The sequence below is a fragment of the Dendrobates tinctorius genome, unplaced genomic scaffold (assembly GCF_039654945.1).
Source record: "Dendrobates tinctorius isolate UK_male_01 unplaced genomic scaffold, ASM3965494v1 ptg000140l, whole genome shotgun sequence".
NCBI classification, from domain to species: domain Eukaryota; kingdom Metazoa; phylum Chordata; class Amphibia; order Anura; family Dendrobatidae; genus Dendrobates; species Dendrobates tinctorius.
In genome coordinates this window covers 727,148-739,782 of record NW_027361808.1, presented here as the reverse complement: position 1 = coordinate 739,782, position 12,635 = coordinate 727,148, and the positions used below count along the sequence as shown (strand labels likewise).

The window sequence follows — 12,635 nt, the reverse complement described above, 5'->3', positions numbered from 1 at the left end:
GGGTGCTATATATACCAGGATGGGGTGCCATGTATACCTGGATGGGTGCCATGTATACCTAGATAGGGGCCATATATACCCAGAGGAGGACATATACATCAGGATGGGGATCATATATACCTGGATGGGGACATACGGTATATATCAAGACAAGGGGCATATTTACCAAGATGGGAATCATATATACCACAATGGGGAACATTAGTAAAAAAATTGGGAGACATTACCTATATAACAGTGTGAGCAGTAGATCCCCCCCATAACAGTGTATCATGACCACATTTTCAATTTTTTTTCTATTTTCATCCTCTAAAACCTAGGTGCGTCTTATGAACCATTGCATCTTATATTCCGAAAAATACTATATATATTTACTGTATACAGTAGGGATTAATTTGCTTTCAGGCAGTAGCAGTCACACACATACAAAGTTTCTTGATGCAACAGGAAGGTTTATTAATTGTTCATAAACCTCCAGCATGAAGTCAAACAAAAACAAAAAAAATAGTCCATACCGCAGTACAAGATGCAGAGCGGTTCAGCCTTTTCAGGTTAATTTTCATCTCTCAGACTCTAGCAGGATATGAGTAGCACACCCAAGGTCTTTCCACCTTGAACACACAGATAGCAATAAAACAGCTTAGCTGCTTTATATAGGGCCTTGTGATTCCTAATTGGAGATATGAGAGCAGACAGACCGGTTTCTCTCTTTCTGACTGCTCTTAAAAATACAAACCCTTGCTATGCCCTATTAAACCTCTCAGCACTAATTGTGCTGTAGACGGCTTTTTTGGGATTTTACATAACCAAGGCTAAATGCCTCAGTAACACATATCTCCCATCAAGAAACTGCAAGACTACATATCCTTCCCCTCTGCCCAAGGCTGATGGGTTGAGCACCTTCTGCCATCAAACAAGGAACCCTTGATAGGGCATCTGCGCTCATATGTAGCTTCCCACCCCTGTGTAATACCTGGAGATAAAAATCCTGCAATGTTAAAAACCAGCTGGTCACCAAGGGCATTATTCACTTTTTTCTCCCACATCCAGTTTAATGGGGCATGGTCTGATACCAACAAAAAATTCTACCCACTTGATAGCCAAACAGTCCTTTTCTACGATAGAGAAGTTTTTTTCGTATGGGGACAACTTCCTACTCAAATATATTATTAGGTGTTCTTCCCCATTAACTTCCTCTGATATGACAGCTCCCAGTCTGATATCTGACGCATCTGTCTGGAAAAGAAATTCCTTGGTGAATTTCAACGTTATTAACACTGGCAGTCTATAGAGGGCTAATTGTAGCTCCTGAAAATCTCCTTTAGTTTCTAGAGACCACCTAGCTATCACTGATGTTGTGTTTTTCAGAAGATCGGTAAAAGGGGCTGCTATCATGGCACAATTAGGTACAAATCTCCTATAGTACCCCACGATCCTTAGGCATGTGTGGCACCCTGCGTCTTTATCGCCACAAAAGGGTTAAATATGTACTGTTTTGTATGTGTTTTGTGAGCAATGGGAGTTATGCTTTTTCTGCTAGAGACCACAACACACACAATGCACCTAACTCCCTTACTTGTCTGGAGCTTAGAGCTTTGCAGACACACCCTTACTGGGTGGGGGAGGAGCAGAGCTGTTGTTTTTTCAATATGGAGGAGAAGAGAATGCTCCTGACAGCCATGATGACATGTGGTCCTTCTAGAAGCAAAAGCTAAGAAGCATCAGGGAATCAGCCCCTAGGCCATCCATGCTTTCAGAGCAGGATGGAACGCTGAGAGACTGTGTGAGTTTAAACAACCACGAGCAGAGTGTTTTCCCTGGGAAGACTGCCGCAAACTAGGATCAGTGAAGGATTGTGCAATCACACAGGAACCAAGCTGCAAGGTGCCCGAGGAGGAAAACACAGTGAGTAGAGGCTATACTAGAAGTTCCAAACTCTTAGTGTGACATGACCTTTAACCTCTGGATGACTGCTTGAAGGGCAACAGTTGTGAACTATAAAAAGGGGATATGCCTCTGGAATAAGAGATCCAAAGAACCAGAGAATCTTTACAAAACCACAGCCAGGAACACTCTACAGGACTGTAGCCAAGACATCATGGCTACATCCTGAGGGACACCGATTTGATATTCTACAGGATGTGTGCTTAGAAAACCATGACCACAGTTGAAAGAATACAGATCTCTTCCTTTGACAATCAACTGATCCCATGTATACATTTTGGGAAGCTAGGATTTGGACACCTGGTCACGTGAGCCCCATGGATATGTTTGGGAAAGCCAGGATTGGGACCCCCCAGTCACCTTGTTCAATGGAGATCTTCCGAAAAGCCAGGTTGTGACACTCCAGTCACCTAGCCTCATACCTCAATGAACTCAGCTTCCTTACCACCTCTGTGTGCATGCCATAGGTGGGGGTAGTTGACCCTGGAATTCACAGCTGCTTTAATCCCGGTGAGTCAGTGTGAGGGTGCCCCTAGGCCATCCATGCTTTCAGAGCAGGATGGAACGCTGAGAGACTGTGTGAGTTTAAACAACCACGAGCAGAGTGTTTTCCCTGGGAAGACTGCCGCAAACTAGGATCAGTGAAGGATTGTGCAATCACACAGGAACCAAGCTGCAAGGTGCCCGAGGAGGAAAACACAGTGAGTAGAGGCTATACTAGAAGTTCCAAACTCTGGGAAGCCTTGGTCCCTGAAGGGATTAGAATAGCAGGAAGCTTACACTGAGTCACAGGCAGAGTGAAGGATAATTCCCATTCTCAAGAGCAGACTGTAACCTGGTGAGAGTTGTAATATCTCTTGTGAACTGCACCTGAGCTACAGTAAATGATAAAGTGACTTTCCTTGTCTCCTGTCTTATTACTCCGTGCCTCCTACTTCCATCATATTCTCTGGGAGCCAGCCCTGGTTGGAGAAGGTTAAACATCTGCACTGCCATCACCATCTACTTCCCCTGGGATCATCTGCAGCGCCGGCTATACTACAGTCGAACACTCCAACTGGCATCACAAATCACTACATAAACTTTATCCCTAATCAATACTCCCCTTTTACATGACCGCCTGAGGCCACGGACCAGGTCACTGCCACTGTGACATTTCCCATTGAAGTTAACGGGCCCGGTGCTGAGTATCCCACGGTCTCTGGGGCACGTAACATGCTCTTGCCTATTTTTTGTGAGTGGGTTTGGTCAACTCTGTATAGCCTCCACCTTTTTTTATTTGGGTTTAATTTCTCCCCTGCCTACCACATAGCCAAAATACTTGATTTCCTCCATGCCCATCGCACATTTCTTTGGGTTCATATTAAAGCCGACCTTTCTTAGGATGTCGAGTACTACTTATACTTTACTTAAATGGCTAGCCTAATCATGGCTGAAGATGACAATAGCATTTAAGTAGGTTGCTGCGCACTTCTTGTGAGGGGCTAGAACCCAGTCCATGGCTCTCTGAAATGTGGCCAGGTCCCTCTGCAATCCAAAAGGCATCCTGACATACTGATAGCAGCCATCTGGGGTTGATGAGGTCATCTTTTCCTTTGCCTCCTTAGAAAGTGGAATCTGCCAGTAGCCTTTTGTGAGATCAAGAGTCGTGATGAACTCAGCTGGGCCTAATCTCTCAATGAACTCCTCTACATGGGGTATTGGGTAGGTATCACTGTTTGAAACTTCAATGAGTTTCCTGTAATCATTACAGAATCGCCACTGGCTTTGACACTAACATAATGGGGCTTGACCACCAACTCGTGGACTCCTCGATTACTCCCAGGTTCAGCATTCTTTTTAACTCCTTCGAGATTAACTCCTGGGGGCCTCCAGAATCCTACAGGGCTTCAAATTCACCCAAACATGAAGCGCAGTGAAAACCTCCTTCTCGATGACCCATGTGAGGCAGGGCAACTCCGAGAATATATCTTATTTTGATGCAACAATTTCGGGTACTGCTGTTTCTGCCACCTTGATGTGTTCAGTGTTGGCTTCGGATCTGGCCAGCAATCAAGGAGTTTTCAGAGATTTCCTATCCTGCCAGAGTTTGATTTGACATGGTTAAGCTGATAGGGCTTCCTTTTCCCTGGTTGGAGAATTTTGTAGTTGACCTAGTCAACCTTCTCCACCACTTCATAAGGGTCCTACCACTTGGCCAGAATTTGCTCTCCACTGTGGGAACTAGCATCAGTACTCGATCTCCAGGTTTTTGATCACTCTGATAGGGCCAGAGGAAAATGAAGTGGAGGGCCGTGGGACGAAAATCCCCCAATCCCTCCAACTCCGTCCCTTGGCCATCCACCTAGTTTCCCTCCAGCCTCTGGCCCTGTCAGACTGATCAAAAGCCAACAATTAGTATGCTTCCCCCCATGTCATTCCTTTAGTCAGATTAATTTTATTTTACTATTTTATTTCTTTCATTCTTTACCATTAGGGTAAGGGTTGGGGATAGGGTTGAGGTTGGGGTCAGGCTAAGGATAAGGTTGGGGTTAAGGTTGGGCTTAGGGATAGAGCTGGACTTAGGGTTATAATTGGGCTAGGGTTAGGGTTAGCATTGGGGTTAGGGTATTTTCAAAAGTAAAAAAAAAATGATGTTGATATGACAACTAATGTTGAGTGCAAGTGCTCGCTACTTGAGTTTGCATCGGGGTCGCTCGACCACCCACAATACTTGGTGCATACCGGAGCACCCCGATGCAAACTCGAGTAGCAAGCAATTGCGATTAACATTAATGACAACATATTCAATATGATGACCTAATTTTATAAAATTCTGTGTAGTACTTTTGGGTTAAAAATCTTCACTATATCCCTGGATAAAATCCTTGAAGGGTGTAGCTCCCAAAATAGGGTCATTTGAGGGGGCTTTGTAAATCTGGGGCTCTCCAAACGCGACATGGCATCCGCTGTCTATTCCAGCCATTTTTGCGTTTTGTGATTCCTTTCTGAGTCCTGCCATGTGCCACACAGTAGATTTTCCCCACATATGGGGTAGCAAAATACTCAGGAGAAATTTCACAACAAATTATAGGGTCCATTTTCTCCTGTGATCCTTGAAAGTAAAACATTTGGAGCTAAAGCAACATTTTTGTGAAAAAAGTAAAATATTCATTTTTTCCTTCCACGTTCCATTAATTCCTGTGATGCACTTGAAGAGTAAATAACATTCTTGAATGTGGTTTTGAAGACTTTGAGGGGTGCAGTTTTTAGAATAGAAGGGTGTTACTTCTGGGTATTTTCTGTCATAGACCCCTCAGAGTTACTTCAAATGTGATGTGGTCCCTAAACAAATGGTTTTGCACAGTTTGTTGGAAAATTGAGAAATTGCTGATCAACTTTAAACCTTTCTAGCAAAAAAAATTGTTATAAAAATTGTGCTGCTGTAAGGTAGACATGTGGGAAATGTTGCTTATTAATTATTTTGTGTAGTATAACTATATGATTTAAGGGCATAAAAAGTTTGAAAATTGCAACATTTTCTAATTTTTTGTCAAATTTTCGATATTTTCATAAATATATGCAAATCATATCAACCAAACTTTACAACAAACATGAAGAACAATATGTCACAAAAAATAATTTCAGAATCACTGGGATCCGTTGAAGCGTTCCAGAGTTATTATGACATAAAGTTACAGTGGTCAGATTTAAAAAATTTGGCCTGATCTTTAAGGTCAAAATTCGTTCCGCCACTAAGCGGTAAAAATATCATCCTAATTAATGTATAGTAAATATTACCATATTTACAGATTATATTCTTGATTTTGCTGAACTTTAAACTGTATAGAGTGCTAAAAGTAATAGGCAGATCTGGATTTTCACTTTTAACATTATCGTCATAAAGTATGGTATCTCTAGATTTAATTTTGGCATTGACAAAAGCAGATTTTATGGATAGTTTTCTCTAACCCATGGTGGCTAATCTGTGTCTGATGATGGCTTCCTCTTGATGGAAGGCATAGTCACCAGAGTAGATGCATCTGGCATGAGGGAACTCACTGAATTATCACAATGATCTGTAGTGAACTCACTGAGCTGAAATGCGGTGAATTCAGTGACTTTTTCTCACAATGCTGAGGTCATCGCAGTTAAGTCTAGCTGGGAATGCAGCTGCAGTGACTCACGGTAACCTCGATGACATTACTGTTAGTCACTGATGCTGTGCTCACAGCAGCTCATTCATCAGTGGTTCTCAACCTCTATGGATACATCTTGGCACTGTCCAGGTTGAAAACTATTTATTCTCAAACATTGATTATGGCGTGAGGGATATGGTTGTTATTATTTTTGTTTTATTACAGGAGACGAGGGCTTCAATGGAGTGGTTGTTAGGTGAGTATAACTGTGTTTGTTATTTTTGAATAAAAATGGAATAGTAAGTTTTGCTTTAATTTTAAATAAAATACTTAATACTTGCTGTGTGTTTATTTACCATACAACTATAGGATTAGTAATGAATAGCTTTCTGGTGACATCAAGCCCTTTCCATTACTAATCCGTGGGCTTAATCATAGAATCATAGAATCATAGAATCGTAGAGTTGGAAGGGACCTCCTGGGCCATCTGGTCCAACCCCCTGCTCAAAGCAGGATTCGCTAAATCATCCCAGTCAGATGTCTGTCCAGCCTCTGTTTGAAGACTTCCATTGAAGGAGAACTCACCACTTCTCGTGGCAGCCTGTTCCACTCATTGATCACTCTAACTGTCAAAAAGTTTTTTCTAATATCTAATCTGTGTCTCTTCCCATTCAGTTTCATCCCATTGCTTCTAGTCTTTCCTTGTGCAAATGAGAATAAAGTTGATCCTTCTACAATGTGACAGCCCTTTAGATATTTGTAGACAGCTATTAAGTCTCCTCTCAGTCTTCTCTTTTGCAAACTAAACATTCCCAAATCCTGCAACCTTTCCTCATAAGACACGGTTTGCAGACCGGTCACCATTCTGGTCGCTCTTTTCTGAACTTGCTCCAGTTTGTTGATGTCTTTTTTAAAATGTGGTGCCCAAAACTGGACACAATATTCCAGATGAGGTCTGACCAAAGAGGAGTAGAGGGAAATAATGACTTCACGTGATCTAGACTGTATGCTTCTGTTAATACATCCTAGAATTGCATTTGCCTTTTTTGCTGCTGCATCACACTGTTGACTCATATTCAGTCTGTGATCTATTAGTATACCCAAGTCTTTTTCACATGTGCTGTCACTTAGCCCTATTCCTCCCATTCTATATATGCTTTTTTCATTTTTATTGCCCAGATGTAGTACTTTGCATTTCTCCCTGTTAAAAACCATTCTGTTAGTTGCTGCCCACTTCTCCAGTTTATTTAAATCTTTTTGAATCCTCTCTCTCTCTTCTCTAGTATTAGCTATCCCTCCTAGCTTTGTGACATCAGCAAATTTAATCAGTTTACCCTCAATTCCTTCATCTAAATCGTTGATAAAGATGTTGAACAATACAGGGCCCAGGACAGAGCCCTGTGGTACCCCACTTGAGACATTCTTCCAACTGGATGTGCAGCCATTTACGACCACTCTTTGGGTCCGATCACTAAGCCAGTTATGAATCCACCTAACAGTTGCCTTGTCCATTCCATACTTAGTCATTTTTTCAATAAGGATTGTATGAGAGACTTTGTCAAATGCTTTGCTGAAGTCAAGATATACTATATCTACAGCATTTCCTTGATCCACCCAATCAGTGATACCGTCATAGAAGGAAATTAAGTTAGTCTGACATGACTTATTAGTTACAAACCCATGCTGACTCTGTTTAATCACTTCATTCTTATCCAGGTATTGACATACATGTTGTTTAATAATTTGTTCAAAGATCTTTCCTGGTATAGAAGTCAGACTCACCGGCCTATAGTTGCCTGGGTCCACCTTCTTCCCCTTTTTGAAGATAGGAACAACATTTGCTCTTCTCCAGTCTTCTGGCACTTCTCCTGTTCTCCAAGAATTTTCAAAGATTATGGAGAGGGGTTCAAAAATTTCTTCTGCTATCTCCTTCAGTACTCTGTGGTGTAATTCATCTGGACCTGGAGACTTGAATTCATTTAGGTTAGCTAAGTGTTTCCTCACTATCTTTCTGTTTATAGATATCCTGGATTCTTTTATTCCCTTAATAGGACAGTGAATAACAGTTGATGTTGCATTTCCTTTCTGAGAGAAAACAGATGCAAAATAGGAATTTAAAAGTTCAGCCTTCTCAACATCCTGTCTTACCATTTCATCATTTTCATCCTGTAAAAATCCTATAGCATCTTTGACTTTTCTTTTACTTTTGACATATCCCCAAAATCCTTTATTATTGCTTTTGACATCTCTTGCAAGCCTCAGTTCATTTTCAGCTTTAGCTAATCTGATTTGTGCCCTGCAGGTTCTGCAGACAGCATTATATTCTTCTTTAGATATGCCTCCCTCTTTCCATTTTATAAACATTTTTTTCTTCCTTTTTAGCATGTGCTTAAGTTCTGTGTTCATCCATCCTGGTTTCCTTAAATGCTTCCTATTCTTCCCTCTTTTCGGAATTGTTAACAACTGTGCTTTGAGAATTTCATTTTTCAAGATTTCCCATCCTTCCTGGACATTTTTGTCTTTAAGGATATCCAGCCATTGGATCCCTCCAATTCTCTTTCTGAATCCCTTAAAATCTGCCTTTCTGAAATCTAACCTTGACGTCTGAGTCTTCACAGGTCTTCCACCTCTAGTTATCCAAAATTCTAAAATAGCATGGTCGCTACCTCCTAGGGTCCCAGCCACTTTTACCTCCTCAACCATTTCCTCCCTGTTTATAAGGATTAGATCCAAGGTAGCAGTTCCCCTTGTTTTCTCCCTTACCTTTTGGAAGATAAAGTTGTCAGCAAGAGAGAATAAGAATTTCCTTGACCTGTTAGTTTTGCCTGAGAGAGATTCCCAACAAATGTCTGGATAGTTGAAATCTCCCATGACAACTATGTCATATTTTTTGGAGAACTTGGCCATCTGATGCATAAAGAGTTCATCTATATCTTCGGCTTGCACAGGCGGCCTGTAGTAAATGCCTACAATGGTGTCCTTTCCATTGTTCTGTCCTTGTATTCTTACCCAAACAGTTTCCACAGAACTCCCAGTCTCTGAAGCTTCAATCTCTGTGCAGATATACGCGTTTCGAACATACAATGCGACACCCCCTCCTCGTTTATCAAGTCTGTTTCTTGCAAATAAGTTGTATCCTTCTAGTCTTGTATTCCAATCATGTGTATTGTCCCACCAAGTTTCAGTGATTCCAATGACATCATATTTCTTTTCCTGTGTTAGTAGTTCCAATTCTCCTTGTTTGTTGCCCATGCTTTGTGCATTAGTATAGAAACATTTTAGTTTGTGATTGGTTTCTCTTTCTCCAATATTTTTATTAATTAGATTCTTTCGTCTTTGTTCTTCCTTTCCACTTCTAATAGCAGAGTTCTCAATAGCATTTGTCAGGTGTATGGCTTTTTCTGGTCTTTTGCTTCCCTTCCCATGTTGTTCTAGTTTAAAGCTCTCCTTACAAGTGTAGCAAGGCGACTTCCAAATACATGCTTTCCAGTCTTCGTAAGGTGCACCCCATCTCTAGCAAGTAGTCCATCGTATAAGTAGTTCACTCCGTGATCCAGAAATCCAAATCGTTGCTGACGGCACCATCGACGTAGCCAGTTGTTCACCTGCAGAATCTTATTCCACCTCCTTGTTCCATGGCCATCCACTGGGAGGATGGAAGAGAAGACCACCTGCGCTCCCAGTTCTTTCACTTTCTTGCCTAAGTCTTCAAAGTCTCTGCAGATGATTTCCAGGTCATTTCTTGCGGTGTCATTTGTCCCCACATGTAGTAGCAGGAATGGGTAGTCATCTGTAGGTCTGAAGAGTCCTGATATCCTGTCAGACACATCTTTAATTTTTGCACCTGGAAGACAGCACATTTCTCTTGTAGTTATATCCGGTCTGCAGATAGCGGCCTCTGTTCCTCTCAGCAAGGAATCCCCCATGACCACCACTCTCCGTTTCTTCTTCACATCATTTTTCTTTCTCCATCCAGGAGGACTCTGAGGGCGTACAAGGTTGCTGTTTGTTGGCAAAGTCTTATCCTGATGTATTTCTTCATCGTTTTCCTGCGTGAGAGCCTGGTACTGGTTTCTGAGCAGTATGGGTGCTGACTGCCTCCTGATCCTCCTGCTTCTCTGGGTCACATGTCTCCATTCCTCTGTTTCTTCAGGTGCACTTCGAATTTCTTCTCTTTCTGTAACATGAAGAGATAATTCTGCTCTGTCCAAGAACTCTTCACCTTCCTTAATGATCTTCAACGTAGCTAACCTCTCTTCGAGATTTTGCAACTTTTCCTCCAACAGGGACACAAGCTTGCATTTGTGGCATGTGAAGTTTGGCTTTTCCACTGGTAAATCTGTGAACATGTAGCAAGAAATGCAGCTCACCAAATGGCTCCTGGCCTCTTCCATCTTGAGATTTCTTAAAAACGATGAAAGATGAGCCAAATTTTGCACGCCAATAGGCGCGCGGTTTTTCCGATTTCCTCTTTTCAGCTGCAACGGCCAAAACCCAGTGATCGTTGAGCTCGCGGAGACTCTTCACTTATCCCAGAAGGCACTGGGAATATGCAAATGATCTCCTCAAGACTCTTCCCTTGGTTTTCCGATTTCCTCTTTTCAGCTGCAACGGCCAAAACCCAGTGATCGTTGAGCTCGCGGAGACTCTTCACTTATCCCAGAAGGCACTGGGAATATGCAAATGATCTCCTCAAGACTCTTCCCCTGGTTTTTTGTTACCAGACAATACAAAGGTGGCAGGCAACAACCCCACAAATATTGCCCCACTTGCCACTGCCACAGGGCAAGTGGGAAGAGCTGGGCAAAGCGCCAGAATTGGCACATCTAATAGATGTGCCTTTTTTAGGTGGCTGCGGGCGGCTATTTTTAGACTTCAGGGATCAATATCCATGGTCCCTTACCAGCCTAAGAATACTAGCTCCCAGCTGTCAGCTTTAGCAAGGCTGGTTGTCAAAATAGGGGGACCCCACAACATTTTTGTAAAATTATTTATTTAAATAATTTAAAAAAACAGTGTGGTGACACCTTTATTCTTGTTAACCAGCCTTGCTGAATCTGACACCTAAGATTTGCATCCGCAGCTGTAATTTTTGCTGGATATCAAAATACAGGGGAACTCACACCATTTTCTTTCTTTCTTTCATTATTTATAGCACAGCACCAGCAGGGGAGAATGATGAGAGCTGTCTTAAGCACCTGGCGCCGGGGAACAGTGTGAATAGTACCGCTGCTTCCCAGGTGCCGATACGTGTGGTACTGATGTGGCACACTGTTGGCACACGATTGCCAAACATATGCCACAAGTATTACACACACTTGTACACGGATTATCATATCTCTGATACTGTTTTTTTCTGGTATCGGCAACATCAAGAAGTGTGAATGAGGCCTAACATTTTAGAATAATATTTTTTTTACCTTAATATGGTTGTCAAGCTAAACAAAATAGTGAAGTATACAACTTTCTAACATTTTTCTATTATTACAGTTATCCAGGTTCCAGGTTTAGTGGCTTTATTTTAGATCCTGTACTCAACATAGGTGCAAGGTCTTCTTGTGTGGTACATCATCAGTTCGGTGTGTCATGGGGTTGGCTGAGTGCTTATTTTAACAGTCAAGCCAGTCCCAGTACATTGCGGTCAATGTACAGACAGAGAAGGAACTCCTCTTTTTGAGGGGTCCTGGGATATCTAAATGAGCCACATAGAGTATGTCCATTATCCAATGGTAGATGTCAAGAAGAAGATCTGCCATGTCAAGTTTCAGAAGGCACAATTTTGTGATTTTGATGGAATAAGTCACTGGCCCAGGTGTTTGGTGCTTTCCCAATTGACATAACATAAATATTTCTAGCATTAGCTCACCTGGGCACCGGGGAGTTTTATGTACGACTGCTGTCCCACTAAGAGGTCGTCCATTGGAAGATACACACCAACAGTATCCTGTGTAGCTGTGACACTGGATCTGTAAACAAACCAAATAATTACATTGGTTATTAAAGTACAAATTAAATAAAATGATATATTAACCAAGATTATTAAAATAAGGCTATGTGCCCACAATGAGCTTTTATCTCGCCTTTGATGCTGCATGTTTTCTCTGCAGCAAAAACGCAGAGTTTACAGTACCACCTAAGTGGATGGGAGTTATAGAGATCCCATGCCCACTGTGCTTCTTTTTTGCACTGCGCAAATTCAACTGCGGTGTATTTTTCAATCTGAGGCATGTCAATTTCTCTTGCAGGATACACTGAGTTTTCTGTGTGGATTTTCCCCACAGACTTGCATTAGATGCCGAAAATTTGAAGGTAAAAAACACACATGCATTTTTAGTGCGTTTACGCAGCGTAAACGAATCAAAAATGCATGTAATGCACACCTAAGAATGTCAATACCAGGAAGTTTAAAAAATAAAGCAGCTTTATCTAAAGCATGACCCACCAAACAGAGACAAAAAAATGCAGCGTCAAATTTACGATAAAAAGCTGTGTCAAAAAACGCACACAAAAACGCAATGAGAAAACTGCAAATAAACTAATGTATAGAAATTCTGCAGTGCCAAAAACTCAACA

At 41.7% G+C, this 12,635-nt stretch overlaps 1 protein-coding gene across 1 annotated transcript in view; it reads right to left on the bottom strand.

Annotated features, from left to right (window-relative positions):
* Nucleotides 1-12,635, bottom strand: part of SMOC2 (SPARC related modular calcium binding 2) — a 792,053-nt gene that overhangs the window by 468,012 nt on the left and 311,406 nt on the right. The window contains exon 4 of the mRNA XM_073545093.1: nucleotides 11,929-12,028. Within this exon, the coding sequence (XP_073401194.1) occupies nucleotides 11,929-12,028 (100 nt within the window). The remainder of the gene's footprint in view (nucleotides 1-11,928; nucleotides 12,029-12,635) is intronic.